Here is a 16,113-nt window from a genome sequence, read left to right on the forward strand (position 1 = left end):
TGTTTACAGTGCTCATGGCATGAATGAAAAATATAACATTTTTGCTAATAAAGTGCTTACCTTATTTGAACACTGCTTTCCCCCAAAACTTACCAAGGTTAGAGCAAAGTCTACAAAGAAGCCATGGATTACTCGAGGAATAGGGGTATCTTGTAAAACAAAAAGAAAACTGTATCTGTCAATCCGAAACATTTCCAATGTTGATGCTATAGCACATTATAAGAAATACTGCAAAATATTAAAGACTGTAATACGGATGTCAAAGCAAATATATTACAAGGAAAAGATAGTCATATCAGATAACAAAATAAAGACAATATGGGATATAGTGAAGGAGGAGACCGGTAGAACCAGACATGAAGAGGAACAAATAGCATTAAGAGTAAATGATGCATTGGTGACAGATGTGTATAGTGTTGCAGAACTTTTTAACAAACATTTTATAACTGTTACTGAAAAGATGGGGTTGTCAGGTTCGGTAGATGCTGCTATGGATTACCTTAGACCAGACATTTCAAGTAACTTCCATAATATGAATTTGACCCTCACTACCCCAACAGAAATAATGTCCATCATAAAACCTTTAAAATCAAAAACATCTAGTGGGTATGATGAAATATCAACAAAGTTAATTAAAGAATGTGATTCTGAGCTAAGTAACATATTAAGCTATCTGTGTAACCAGTCGTTTATCAGTGGAATATTTCCCGAATGGCTGAAATATGCTGAAGTTAAGCCACTGTTTAAGAAGGGAGATAAAGAAATAGCATCAAATTTCCGTCCAATTTCACTGTTGCCAGCATTCTCAAAAATTTTCGAAAAAGTAATGTACAGTCGTCTTTATAACCATCTTATCTCAAATAACATACTGTCAAAGTCACAGTTTGGATTTCTAAAAGCTTCTGATATTGAGAAGGCTATCTACACTTACAGTGAAAATGTACTTAATTCGTTAGACAAAAAATTGCAGGCAACTGGTATATTTTGTGATCTGTCAAAGGCATTTGACTGTGTAAATCACAATATCCTTTTAAGTAAACTAGAATATTATAGTGTAAGAGGAAATGCTGCAAAATGGTTCAAATCTTATATCTCTGGCAGGAAACAAAGGGTGTTATTAGGAAAGAGACATGTATCAAGCTGTCAGGCATCATCCAACTGGGAACTAATTACATGTGGGGTCCCACAAGGTTCCATTTTGGGGCCCTTACTTTTTCTTGTGTATATCAATGACCTTTCATCAGTAACATTACCAGATGCCAAGTTTGTTTTGTTTGCTGATGATACAAACATTGCAATAAATAGCAAATCAAGTGTAGTCTTAGAAAGATCAGCCAATAAAATATTTGTAGACATTAATCACTGGTTCCTAGCCAATTCTTTGTCACTAAACTTTGAAAAAACACACTACATGCAGTTCAGAACTTGTAAGGGGTGTCCCAAGAGTATATGTCTAACATATGATGACAAGAAGATAGAAGAAGTGGACGGTGTTAAATTCTTGGGATTACAGCTTGATAATAAATTCAACTGGGAGGAGCACACCACAGAACTGCTGAAGCGTCTTAACAAATCTCTGTTTGCAATGCGAATTTTGTCAGACATAGGGGATATAAAAATGAAAAAGCTGGCATACTATGCTTACTTTCATTCCATAATGTCATATGGGATTATTTTCTGGGGTAATTCATCAAGCCAAGCTAAAGTTTTCCGGGCACAAAAACGTGCAGTAAGAATTATATGTGGTGTGAACTCAAGAACATCCTGCAGAAGCCTGTTTAGGGAACTAGGGATACTAACTACAGCTTCCCAATATATTTATTCCTTAATGAAATTTGTCATTAAAAATATATCACTTTTTCAAACCAACAGCTCAATTCATGGAATCAATACTAGAAATAAGAATAATCTTCACAAGGATTTAAAGTCACTTAGTCTTGTACAAAAAGGTGTGCATTATTCAGGAACACACATTTTCAATAACTTGCCAGCAGCCATAAAAAGCTTAACAACCAATGAAATTCAGTTTAAGAGAAGCCTAAAGGATTTATTGGTGGCCAACTCCTTCTACTCCATTGATGAATTTCTGAGGAAAACCAACTGATTTGTATATAAGTACAACATAACTTCTGCACAATTTCAGTGCAGTAATGTGTTCACTGAAAATTTGTGTGTGTGTGTGTGTGTGTGTGTGTGTGTGTGTGTGTGTGTAAGTATAATCTAACTTCTGCACCATTTCAGTGCAGTAATGTGTTCATTGTAAATAAGTATTACAGTAGTTGTATTACATGTTTCTTACCTTATAAATAAATATAAAACTTTTTTTATTTTAAATTCAGTGCAATAGTATTTGTAAAATGACTCTTAGTGTTCATTAAAAAATGACGATCATTCCACTTGGGACCTGTGGAATGGTACATGAGCTTATTTGTTTTAGTTTAAATATTTGTCATGTATTGTTGTTTTTCTGACATGTTCCACATCCTGGAGGACCTCCTCACTACGGATCAATTGGAATGAAAGTAAATCTAATCTAATCTAATCTGTACCTTTTAACGTATTACATTTTTTTAATCACATTTTGGAATTTTTTTATTTTCCCTCAGAAATATGTTGTTGGTGTTTTGATTCATAGAGTGTATTCTCTAAGCAGATGTTACTGGGTTGTAAAAATTTCACTGGACTGTGCGGAATAGTTCCAAAGTTATTAAGACCTGAAGTTGGGTCTGAAGATTAATTGCCAGATGCGGGTTGAAATGTCCGGGTCATGCCACCTTCTTTCACAAGCCATAATTCTGGAACTAATTTGCAGAGGAACTTAAAATTTTATACATGAGTGTTCCACACTTGGTAGCATTGGTGTGCTAAATTTCAGCCAGATCTGAGACTATCAGCTGGAACATTTTCTCAAATTGTTTGAACTGACATGGAATGACCCAGACACTTGTATTTTCTTCATTGTCATTCAGTCATGCTGTTATTGAAAATTTATTATCTTGAAACTTCCTGGCAGATTAAAACTGTGCGCCCGACCGAGACTCGAACTCGGGACCTTTGCCTTTCGCGGGCAAGTGCTCTAACATCTGAGCTACCGAAGCACAACTCACGCCCGGTCCTCACAGCTTTACTTCTGCCAGTATCTCGTCTCCTACCTTCCAAACTTGTCAAGAAGCTCTCCTGCAAACCTTGCAGAACTAGCACTCCTGAAAGAAAGGATATTGCGGAGACATGGCTTAGCCACAGCCTGGGGGATGTTTCCAGAACGAGATTTTCACTCTGCAGCAGAGTGTGCGCTGATATGAAACTTCCTGGCAGATTAAAACTGTGTGCCCGACTGAGACTCGAACTCGGGACCTTTGCCTTTTGTGGGCAAGTGCTCTACCATCTGGTTCGCAGGAGAGCTTCTGTAAAGTTTGGAAGGTAGGAGACGAGATACTGGCAGAAGTAAAGCTGTGAGGACCGGGCGTGAGTCGTGTTTCCGTAGCTCAGATGGTAGAGCACTTGCCCGCGAAAGGCAAAGGTCCAGAGTTCGAGTCTCGGTCGGGCACACAGTTTTAATCTGCCAGGAAGTTTCATATCAGTGCACACTCCGCTGCAGAGTGAAAACCTCATTCTGGAGATTTAATATCTTGTTTGTATATTCTTTTAACTGTAGATGTGATAAATGTGTTCCTCAACGTGTACTGCACGTATGTCAAAATCATCAGAGAGCATTATGAGGCCAATGCATTAGCTCATTGTGAAATTTCTTAATATGTTGTAAATTTTAATTTTATATTCATTATATGTTAATTTTATATGAATTAATGTGTTGAACCGAGCTGTGCACATGCTGTACTGTCTTATGACTATTCCTACATCAATATGCTAATCAATATGCCAACAAACTTAACCAAACTAAACATGTATCCACTCTTTTATTTCTTTGGTATATTCACTTTTTTTTATGTTGTCTGTATAAGGCGTTTGATTAGATGGTTGGTTGATTTTGATTGAGCTGTTTTTCTTTGTGCATCAAAGATTCGAAAAGTCATTTTCAACAGTCCAATGTTGGGGTGCTGGCTGCAGGACCTTGAATCCACTACTAAGTTTCTGCAAAAGTGGATGTTACTGGGGCACTGTATGAAAGTGACTAGGTTTCCTCTCAACAATCTTCCAACAGCTACATGTAGTAGTCCATCAGGTGTGGATTGTGGTTTGAGATATTGAGACTCAGTCCGTAAGTTAGTATTATGTTGTTGACACACCATTTTTGTTATGAGTCTTCCATTAAGCATACCAAGCATGAATATGGGGTTTGTGAATGGGCAGTAGTTGATGTGTTTTCATTCTGTAGAGGTGTGTGTGAGAAATTTATACGGTATACTTGATAATCAGGGGGCTGGGGGTAATAGTTCAAGTAGATGAGTGGACATTTGGAATGAGGAAGATTGATTGGGGGTGCAAAGTAGTTGGTCTTCGGTTTTTTTGGAGCAGTTGTTTCTGGGGGAGTATTCTGATAATTTAGTTTCCTGGGTGGTTGGAAATGATAGCAAGTGGGTTTTGAATTTTTTAATAGAGGAGTACGTAGCAGAGGGAGGTACCATTAAGCCTGACCTGTATGCTTCATATCAGGGGGTTGGGTAGTAGGGGATATAATTGATTGGTTGTGAATGATAACACTGAATTGAAAGACTATGAGATTGGGGCCCATATAAATACTAAAATACTGCTGAGGGATATGGGAGATTAGAGGGGGGAGGGGGGGGGGAGAGAGAGAAAGGCATTATTCCATTCTACAGGCTATGGTGGAAAAGTATGAAAAGTGTTCTGTAGAGTAGCATGGAGAGCTGCATCAAACCAGTCTCTGGACTGAAGACCACCACAACAACAACAGGGGTAAAGTATTTTTCATATTTCATGTAGCTGGGAAAATGTAAGTGCTCTGGATTGTTAGTGAAATGGGAGTGGGTGGCCGGATTTACACTCCTGGAAATTGAAATAAGAACACCGTGAATTCATTGTCCCAGGAAGGGGAAACTTTATTGACACATTCCTGGGGTCAGATACATCACATGATCACACTGACAGAACCACAGGCACATAGACACAGGCAACAGAGCATGCACAATGTCGGCACTAGTACAGTGTATCTCCACCTTTCGCAGCAATGCAGGCTGCTATTCTCCCATGGAGACGATCGTAGAGATGCTGGATGTAGTCCTGTGGAACGGCTTGCCATGCCATTTCCACCTGGCGCCTCAGTTGGACCAGCGTTCGTGCTGGACGTGCAGACCGCGTGAGACGACGCTTCATCCAGTCCCAAACATGCTCAATGGGGGACAGATCCGGAGATCTTGCTGGCCAGGGTAGTTGACTTACACCTTCTAGAGCACGTTGGGTGGCACGGGATACATGCGGACGTGCATTGTCCTGTTGGAACAGCAAGTTCCCTTGCCGGTCTAGGAATGGTAGAACGATGGGTTCGATGACGGTTTGGATGTACCGTGCACTATTCAGTGTCCCCTCGACGATCACCAGTGGTGTACGGCCAGTGTAGGAGATCGCTCCCCACACCATGATGCCGGGTGTTGGCCCTGTGTGCCTCGGTCGTATGCAGTCCTGATTGTGGCGCTCACCTGCAAGGCGCCAAACATGCATACGACCATCATTGGCACCAAGGCAGAAGCGACTCTCATCGCTGAAGACGACACGTCTCCATTCGTCCCTCCATTCACGCCTGCCGCGACACCACTGGAGGCGGGCTGCACGATGTTGGGGCGTGAGCGGAAGACGGCCTAACGGTGTGCGGGACCGTAGCCCAGCTTCATGGAGACGGTTGCGAATGGTCCTCGCCGATACCCCAGGAGCAACAGTGTCCCTAATTTGCTGGGAAGTGGCGGTGCGGTCCCCTACGGCACTGCGTAGGATCCTACGGTCTTGGCGTGCATCCGTGTGTCGCTGCGGTCCGGTCCCAGGTCGACGGGCACGTGCACCTTCCACCGACCACTGGCGACAACATCGATGTACTGTGGAGACCTCACACCCCACGTGTTGAGCAATTCGGCGGTACGTCCACCCGGCCTCCCGCATGCCCACTATACGCCCTCGCTCAAAGTCCGTCAACTGCACATACGGTTCACGTCCACGCTGTCGCGGCATGCTACCAGTGTTAAAGACTGCGATGGAGCTCCGTATGCCACGGCAAACTGGCTGACACTGACGGCGGCGGTGCACAAATGCTGCGCAGCTAGCGCCATTCGACGGCCAACACCGCGGTTCCTGGTGTGTCCGCTGTGCCGTGCGTGTGATCATTGCTTGTACAGCCCTCTCGCAGTGTCCGGAGCAAGTATGGTGGGTCTGACACACCGGTGTCAATGTGTTCTTTTTTCCATTTCCAGGAGTGTATTTATTTCTGGCTAGTGGGGTGGGGTGGGTTGGTAGGGTTGTAATGCAATGAAGTTTTTCTTGTAAGCTTAGGACAGGGATGGGAGATTGGGATGGGGGTTGTTTCATGTACAACAGTGCGTTCTGTTAATTGTGATGCGTGTTCTTATTGTCTGGGTGTTTCTAAATTGGTTTGTCAAATGTGTTATTTTGGTATTCTTCACTGTTTGTTCCTTGTGTTTGTGCTATACATAGTTGTGAGGTTCTATCTTTTCTTCATGTGGAATTTAATCAGGTTTTTTTTTTACCTATATTGTCAGTGTTTTAAGTTCTGTTACACAGCACAGCTCAGGCTGTAGATGTGGTGTTTCACCACTTTTTCATGATTTTTCACTATATCTTATTTTTGTCTTTTTTGCGCTTTGTATTTGACTATTTGTATGATTTTTTGCTCACTGCCCAAAACCGCCATTTGCCTTGGTTGCATTATTCTGTACTTCATGATCATATTTTGGCATCAAGGAAATGGTTATGAGTATTCATCACAATGTTGAAATCTGGTACGTGTTGCATTTTGTGGTGTGGTATGACATCACTGGTCAAACATGACAGGCAGCATCATATGCCTTAATTTATCCACTTTGAGTTAAGTGCAGTGGTGCAATAGACAAAACTTATCATCTTTAATTGCAAATAATAGCGATATTATGATGGTCCAAATGTATGGAATAGAAGCCATGATTAGCAAACATGTTTACGACCAGTTTAAAATGCTGCTCAAATGAAAAAGGAAATGGATCAACCACAAACAAGCATAACAATTGACAACACTGAATACATAAGGCACATTATTATACAAAACTGTCAACTGTCTTTGATAGTGCCCCTGGATAAATTATAGGTGAGTAAGAAAATGTCATAAAATCTCTGAGTGCAGAGATACACTGATAAACCAAAACATTATGACCACTCACGTTATATCTTGTTTGTCCATCTTTTGAACGAAATACATAATGGATTCTGCATATCAGGGATCCGACAGTTTGTTGGTAGGTTTGTGAAGGTATGTGGCATCAGATGTCTATGCACAGGACATGTAATTCACGTAAATAATGGACCACTGACTTGCGTTTGCAGTGACAGTGCTCGATAGTTACCCAAATGGGTTCCATAGGATTTAAATCAGGCGAAGTTGGTGTCGCCGAGACATCAACTTGGGTTCACTATAATGCTCCCCAAACCACTGTAGCATTGTTCTCACTCTGAGACACTGACAGTTATACCACTGAAAGATGACATTGCCATTGGGGAATACATCAAACATGAAGGGAGGCAGATGGTTCGCAGCTGTCAATGTGTCTTCCAGTATTACCACATGCCCCATACAAGCACAAGAGAATGTCTCCTGTAGCACAACACTGCTCTCAACAGCCTGCGTCCATGGCGTGCCGCACGTTTCAAGTCGCCGTTCACTTCGATAACAGTGTTTGTGGCTATGACCATCGACCCAGTGTGGCAAAAATGTGTTTCACCCAAAGTGCCAACATATTTCCATTGATTGACAGTGGAATCCCGATGGTCTTGTGGCCACTGCAATCGTAACTGATGATGTTGGGTCAACACGTCAACATATAGTGAGTGGTCTGCTGCGGAGCGTCATGTTAAAACAATGGTGCACTCCAGAAAACTTGTGCATCCACCAGCATTGTGCTCTTCTGGCATAGATGCCACCGATCACCATCTATCCTACTTTACAGAGCAGCCAAGTGTCCCAACCCCACATTCTGAGCACCTAGTGGTAGTTTCGCTGTCATTCTACCTCTTTCCATAGATGCCCATGACAGTAGCACATGAACATCTCGTTTTAAGATACTTGTTCACAGGCTCTGTGTAATAACAATCCACCTTCTGACAAAATAACTTAACTTAATGGATTTTCCCATTTGCATCCAGCATCCATGTCTGTTCCACTCACAGTCTTCAGTTACTGCATCACATGTCCACAATGCCACCAGGGTGCATCCAACAACACAGTGAGCTGTGGTCATGACATTTTGGCTTGTCAGTGTAATTCGTTCTCAATTAACACCACAAAAAGTCAATTTGGATGAAAACTGCTGGAGAATTCATTGAGAGGTGCAAGCACAATGCACCTTTTCTCCAAGTCATTGTAGGAATGATTCCTGGTACTACCAATATCTGGTGTAGTGATGGAGCATAAAGACTTGAATTATATAAACTGAATTCAAAAGAAGCCTTTGCTGGCAGATCTATTAACATAAACAAAAGTTTACTTTGAAGACAAAGTCAGGTACTCCGTTTTCTTTGTTTTATCAAATGACTTACTAAACTTCTTAGGTGCATAGGATGATTCTGTGATAATGTTACAAACTTTCAGGGACGGTGGAGAAGGGTAAATACATCAATTTGAAGTAAGGGACCTAGGCCTGGAAACAACCAAGTCAAAAGTTTTAAACAAAAACCATTCTGATACCTCTTGACAGTGGAATACTTGTACCAGTACTGTTGTTGCTAAGATTGCAGGCTAGGCAATTTTAAGAGGAAACAAAAAGTCTATTTAACATGAGGTTTAAAATGTGTATCTTAAGAGCTATGAGCACTTGTTCATCTTCGATACTGTGAAACACATCTCTTCTACTGAACAAGAACACACAGCTCTTAAGCTGCGCATTTTAGACCCCTGTTTACTACCTTTTTTTTTTTTTTTTTTTTTTTTTTTTTTTTTTTTTTTTTTTTTTTTTTTTTTGTCAATATTATCACCTATGATAGTTGGCTACTCTACAATCTTAGCCACAGAAGTACCAGTACAAGTATTCCACAGTAAGAGGTAGCAGAACAATTTTTGCTTATAACTTTTGATTTGGTCATTCTGGGCCAGAGCCCTTTACCTCAAAGTTATGCATTTATGCTTGTCCATCATCACTGAAAGTTAGTATTATCATCATGGAATCATCCTGTATAGGAAACAGTAAGGAGCCACAAAATGAAAATTTAATTTGTCAAGATAGTTGTTTTGTGTTATACAATCTTTATATTAATCACAGTATGTTTCACATTTGATTAGCGGCCACAGAAATCCCATCCACACCTAATAAATGGCACATGATGGTGGCAAATGACATTCTATCTAGTTGATAAGGAGTTTCAATATTTCATCACAAATCCAAAGATAAAAACCTCATTGTCTCCCAATTCCAGGCCACTGCCAATCCATCTTTCCTCTTTCCAGCTCCACACCATATCCAAACCCAACTACAAATGGGTTCTGCTTTCCAACTAAGAGTGTGCACTCACATGTACCCGACCTACCAACAATATCCTTAATGCCCAAATCCTTTCCTCAGATAGTCTTCTGATCACTATAAATCCATCCTTTATCCTTCCTTTGCCAGACCCCACTTATCAAATACACTTCCTAGCTCATCATTATTCTCCCCCCCCCCCCCCCCCTCCCCCAATAGCTCACTCCACCACACTGTTCCATCGTTCTTGTCCTTCACTCTTCTGTTCTCCTTCACTAACCTCACTGCACTTATTGAGAGCTTACATCAATGGACTTGCCAGAAACAGCATTTTCAGCTCCACCATAGCACCAGTCTCACCACTGCCATCTGTTCCTTTTTTCTTAAAATAACACAAATATTTTCTCCTTTATTTATTTTAATTGTAAAGAAACTGTATGTATTTTCGTTCCCTTCACATGACTGAAGGGAAAAAATATGGCTGCTATCTTCATCATCATTATGTAATGGGCTGGCATGAAAGGTTCATTGGCAGAAGGTGTTTCCTGTTTGGACAGCAAGCATTTACATTAGGGTAGAATTTCCTCCTCGACCTATCACAGAGTTGCTGTGATCTTAATACGTCGCTCTACTAATTTATATACACAGTAATACCCCCCCCCCCCCTCCCAAATCTCATGGTCGTCACCATTTGTCCGGAATCTGTGAATTCGGGAACAATAGCACGCCCTGAAATTGGCAGTGTAACAGCAAAAGTTTGGAGAAATGTTGTACTCCACTCATAAAGCCATATAAAAAAGTTATTAAATAGTAAGGCATTAATAAGAAAACATACTAATCGAGGAGAAGCTTGCATCTATAACGAAAATTTTTTTATATCACTGTTTGACATAAATATGTGCGGCTATTTCCTTAAGAAACGGCAATTGAAAGGCCTTAAATTATTCTACATTTGTTTAAGGGCGTCTCTTCGTGAGAAATCAATAAAACTTTTTTACTCTTAAGCGTTTTCGTAAAATTAAATTAGAAAACAGTAAATTGGATTGATAAATCTGTGTATCAGGCATCTAAACTATTGGCACAATGAAGAGATGAAACAAAAATTAGACCGTCCTTAAGTATATAAGGACGCACAATATATCGCATGAAGTGTGCATCAGAAAATATGCTATATTGCTCCTAATATCGGAAAGTTGTGGCGGTGCAGATATCAGGATGAAAACAGTGCGTGCACTTATTCAAGAAATGAACGTATATTAGCTAATGAAAGGATTTGTACACAATTATCAACAAGACATTTGTGCCGGTCGAAACATGTAAGGCAAAATTATGATTCATTGCAGAAAAACAATGTAAAGACGTGCATTTTCGTCTGTCATGTCAGGCAAGGGATTACATCTGTTTCAATTACTTGTGACTCTCGCTTGAAGGCCCAACTTTATTGCTCCTCCGACAGCATGAACAGTTTCCCATGTTATACGACGAGCGTGAGGACGCATCTGGGTTAACTTTAAACCATAAGAACAAGAATATGAACCACATACACAAGTCTCACAACACATTCAACAGCTCTTCGTCCGCCATAACATAAACAATGTCACCGCCTGCTAGATTGCACGTATCGCTGTCACTCGTGTATTGCAGTGCAAAAACGAAACAGAAGAATGTTCGGAATGGTAACTACCTGTATTGCATGAAAACGAAAAATGAAATGGCGATTTGGAAAAGATCGCAGACTCTTTACTAAATGCATGCAGTCCTTCAAATACTTCTGAAATGTAAAAAAATTCGATCGTAAAGCAAATCCAGTCCACAATCTTAAAATTTTGTTTTACTGTCTGTGACGCGTTACAAGTTTCTGAAAAGCTTGCTATAACACACTTCCAACATTTGCTATTCTCCTGTAAAGTGATTTCATTTTCGTTGGGTCGGAAATCATTACCAGAAGAGCGAATGATAATTTCCTATAGCTTATACGCAGAACCAGCCCTAAAAATGTTTTACTCGATTATGTCGTTAGCACAAAATTGTTTCGTATGGAGACTCCAGCCGCAACTCAAAGGATTACATTATTTGCTGAGTCACCAGGCCTTCTTGGAGAATAAAGCCAATTTTCCTCCAACACTTATAACTTATTCTTCTTCCTGGCTTGTATTTTAAAGCTTTGGAAAGCAACTTCTCTCAATATTGAGGTGGTAGTTAAGCGTTTATATAATTACGGAGGAAACCGTGATCATACATTACGCCCGCTAAACAACTTGATTGAGCTTTCCTCTCAATCAGCCCACACACAGATCTGCCGTCTAACCCAGATTAATTTCAGTGCAGATCTTCTCCGCTCTTGCGTGGTTCCCCGAAAGTAGTGACATCTTACGGTCATTATCAGAACTAAGTTGCGCAGTAGGGCACAGATGGCTTGAATGTCTACGGACTCGTAAATCAATGTAGGCAGTCAGCTAAACATGGCTGAGGAGTTGATGGTAGTGCTACGGAGGAGTGATTCTTGTGGTTTAGGTTTTTCACTTTTAGGTACAGCTGGATTACCACCTATAATTTATGACATCATTGAAAACTCCCCCGCTGCAGAGAGTGGTGAGGTATGCTCTACAACTAATTTCACTCAGTAAATAAACTTGTGTGCATGTGGTGGCGTTCATAACAGCCTATGCTTGACATTTGTGTTTTGGATTGGAATTACCGCATTGACAGGTTTTACCAAAATGTAAATACAGGGAGCTGCTAAGCATTATTTCGTGTGATAATGAGTCGATGTCTGTTGTTCAGAGTGAGCCGCTGCCTCTTGTAACATACTCTACTGGAATGTTCATTCAGAATTGTGAAATATAACCGTTACACTACTGTAACAGTGAAGTATACTGTATAGCTATTATATTGTACGGAAAAGTAAATCATTTGATACCGAGCAATACAGGGAACTTGTTTTATCGCTGACTGTTTTAGATCAAAACCATTATTTGTTCTATGAAAGTCTCTTGTTTGTAATCATGTATGTAGACTTACTTTCTTGACATTTTATGAATTTAAAATGAAATTAGAATGATGAAACAAATATCTTTCAGTATTAGATTGAATAATTTGTTAATTTTTTTGACACCGACAGTGAAGACCAGATTGTTTGTAACGCTGGCGAATAGAACGTAATTTAACAGATAACAAGCCTAATTTGATATATAAATTCACCTGTACTTCTCGTATGATTTAGTACCCGGTTATTAAATGTGTTTGCAACATACGGGCTGTTATAAGGGTGTTATAGGCAACATCCCTCGCTGACTATGGCAGTTGTTTAATTACTGGTTTAAAATGTGATGCAGTGGTTCTTGCAGTGTATGTTGTTGACATTATGTGAACATTTTTTCAGAAGCAAAAAAGCATATAAGGTAGAGCGTTGTTATAGTTTCGAACCGTTGTGTAATTGTAAGTTATATTTACAATATCATAAAGAACCGTAAATACTTGCGACGTGTTTCCATAAAAATTTTAACCACGATATTGCGTATGTCTTTTTTTGCAGGTAGCGTAACATCGCAAAAATGTTTTATTGATACTCTAATGAAAGTTTGAAACAGTGTGTGGGACATGTTAATTCTTGTTTTGCATTTCGTGAGCGATATGTACATACTGGATAGACAGGTATTATTGTGCATGTGCCGAGCCGGGTGGGAGTGGCGCTCGCATACGGTTTTGGGTCTGGCTTTTTCAGTGACGATGGGCTAATTTTAGCTATCCAGGTTACAGTGTCAGTAACACTGATGCTTTATATGCTGATTTTTAAGTATTTTGAGGCAGCAACAGTAAATATATGCTCGTATTCAACTATTTCTTCATTAGTTCTATAATTCAGCAATGCATCTGACCCCGGCGAGACGTGTCAGCGCAAAACAATATACGCAACCTCATTCTGTGTGGTTAAGAGTCCCACAATTGTCTTTTACTAGCTTCGATAGAATTTGCGCCCTGTGTGTTCGGTTGAGAGGTGCAGACAGATTGATGAAATATGGCTCAGTTGAATGCTGTAGAACAATTGTTTGTCGATGTGCTTCTAACGTTTCTCTAAAAATTTCTTCCTCGATTGTGTCTGCGTATCTAATACAATTATGTGTAGAGGTTACCGTAACGAGATTATCGGTATTCATATTCATCTCGTGTTGCTGTAGTGCTTTGGTCAAAGGCAACCACGATGCTTGCGTTGCAGGGTGCTTTTCGCGCACGGTTTGGCTACAGAAGTCTGCGGAATTTCGGCGGGAAGGGAACACCTTGCTTCCATCATCTCGTGCCACAGATGGAAACGAAGAAGAAAAGGAGGAGATAGAGAGGGGGAAATAAAACAACGGCGGCAGCATCGCAGCAGCTTGGCGCGGCGCGTCGGGCAGTAACCGGTTTGTTGTGTGCGCAGACTGCGTCGGTGCACCGGCACAGCACAGCCCATGTGATATCATAGTAGGCTACAGCGCTGAGCGCTGCGCAAATCTGTCTGCGCCTATATGCGTCACTCTGTCGACGCAGGCTCTCGATCAACAGGTAGAAATTACAGAAACCATGCTGCCAAACTAGTGAACAAAATTTTGACAATACACCATCTATCCAGCATCGATAATTTTCCGTCGTGTTGTTGAGAGTGGTCCCTGGACGAACTGTTGTCTCGCGAAGTCTGTTGCAGTATCCATTTCCACTGATCGTTACATAAAGATCTAATTTTACCCTCGTGGGTGTTCACGAAACTCCCTGACTTTAGGGGAAAAAGATAGTCGAGTAAATACAGAAACTATTGTGCAGCGTCAGTATCTGAAGCGCTGAGAACCGTAAGGGCCAAAAACACACCGTCGCATACTTCGAAATTGTAGTACGCATGTATGCTCTTCGCGTCCATTAATCTTACGGTGAACTAGCTTTATCTGTGCTGTAGGACCACATCGTATATATCAACATTCACGAAAAGTTGTCTCAGCACAAAGCATAGTTCCAGTGCTCTGCGCTGCGCTGTTGTTATCTAGGATTACCAACACAGTTTAGTGTCTTTATCACCTAGAGGTAGAGTTGGATTGGCAGTACCAAGCCACAGAACGTACATAATGAAAATAACAAGGACCATGAAAATGATATCAAGGACTATGAAATGTTGGAATCGTATATAACTGTGTGTGTGTGTTTTAGTTATAATTTCACATTACAAATTTTTCAACTGTCAAAAAGGTACTATTGTCACTAGCCTATATATGAAAATGTGAGTTAACATTAATGGTAAAAATCAGCGTAAATTTTAATTAAAATTCCATAGCATAAAGTGGGTGTACAACTTTTTAAAAGGAAGTGTGGTATGTTGAGACATGGTTAAAAATCAAGTCGCACCTATGAGCATGGTGGTATGGTTTTCAGTGCCCCAAGTCGTTTTTGTGTTAGGATTTATATAAACTGAGTAGGTTAAGGTGCATGATATTGAATCTTTTGTTTCACAGCGCTAACTTTATCACAGCTGACATGTCTGCGTTGTAGACTCTTGTTTCACCAATTTCAAATACGTGTAAACCTTTAATTCAAACGAAATCATTTTAGACTTATCACTTGACAAATCAGTGTGGTTCTGCTGCGTCTCCATTAAAATATTGGGCAAGGACGTTTTTATGAATATTGCTATATAGGTGTCAGACTGACAAGAGCAGGTCAGACTCTATGTATCTCGAAATAAATTCGCGGGATGAGAATAACCTGGCGTACAGATGTTATACGTGTTGATGACATGAAAATTTGTGCTGGACCTGGTTTCGAGTCCTGATCCGGCACAAACTTTAATATGTCAGTAACTGGTAGAACATCTGTACACAATATAGTTGACACTAAGTTATTCAAAATCAGCGAATTTATTTCGATCTTATTTCGAATTTCGTCAGTGTTAATTAAAAATGTTTCTTAGGTGTGAAGACTGCATGTAATGAGTGGAACTGGTCACAATCTCTGACATAAAAAGTAGTATCCCATTATTACAATATCAGTGAGTCGTAGTTGGAATCAATAACCTCATACAAATACCTGGCTGTAACAGTTTGAAGGGATATGAAATGAAATGATCAGAGCTTGCGTCGTAGCTGAAGCACGTGGTAGACAGGGGAAGATGCAATCTACTAAGACAACTGCTTACAGAACACTCGTGCGACCCATCGTAGAGTATTGCTCAAGCGTGTTGGACCCACACCAGATAAGATCTACTAGATGTAAAACAGTGAACTGTTGGCTGCTAGACCACGAAGGACAGGTTCAGCCGCCTAATTTGAAAGATTTTTGTGTCCTTCACCTACCATGGTATCTTTCCTTCGCGAAGTGTGAAAGTTGTGTGTTGTAGTGTATCTGATAAGTGTAGGTGACTGTAATGGATGTATTTAGTGTGGTGTCATGTTTTTGTTGGAGGATGACGACGACGATAGAAATGAAAGAATGAAACCCGGTGGCGGCACACTGTCTACACCTC

The 16,113-nt window shown here is 40.5% G+C and overlaps 2 protein-coding genes across 5 annotated transcripts in view; one reads left to right on the forward strand and one right to left on the reverse strand.

Moving 5' to 3' along the window:
• Nucleotides 1-11,214, reverse strand: part of LOC126455880 (ADP-ribosylation factor-like protein 13B) — a gene marked incomplete at its 5' end in the record, with an annotated part of 214,049 nt that extends 202,835 nt beyond the window's left edge. Inside the window, one exon of the mRNA XM_050091643.1 lies at nucleotides 11,174-11,214. Coding sequence (XP_049947600.1) covers nucleotides 11,174-11,214 — 41 coding nt within the window. The remainder of the gene's footprint in view (nucleotides 1-11,173) is intronic.
• Nucleotides 11,215-12,079: 865 nt separating this feature from the next.
• Nucleotides 12,080-16,113, forward strand: part of LOC126417220 (PH and SEC7 domain-containing protein-like) — an 826,610-nt gene continuing 822,576 nt past the window's right edge. For all 4 annotated transcript variants that reach the window (XR_007575542.1, XM_050085103.1, XM_050085104.1 and 1 more), the window contains exon 1: nucleotides 12,080-12,226. Coding sequence is in view for 3 of the 4 variants with exons in the window: in XM_050085103.1 (XP_049941060.1) it covers nucleotides 12,092-12,226 (135 nt within the window). In the remaining variant the exon portion in view is untranslated. The remainder of the gene's footprint in view (nucleotides 12,227-16,113) is intronic.

The sequence above is a fragment of the Schistocerca serialis genome, chromosome 1 (assembly GCF_023864345.2).
Source record: "Schistocerca serialis cubense isolate TAMUIC-IGC-003099 chromosome 1, iqSchSeri2.2, whole genome shotgun sequence".
NCBI classification, from domain to species: Eukaryota; Metazoa; Arthropoda; class Insecta; order Orthoptera; family Acrididae; genus Schistocerca; species Schistocerca serialis.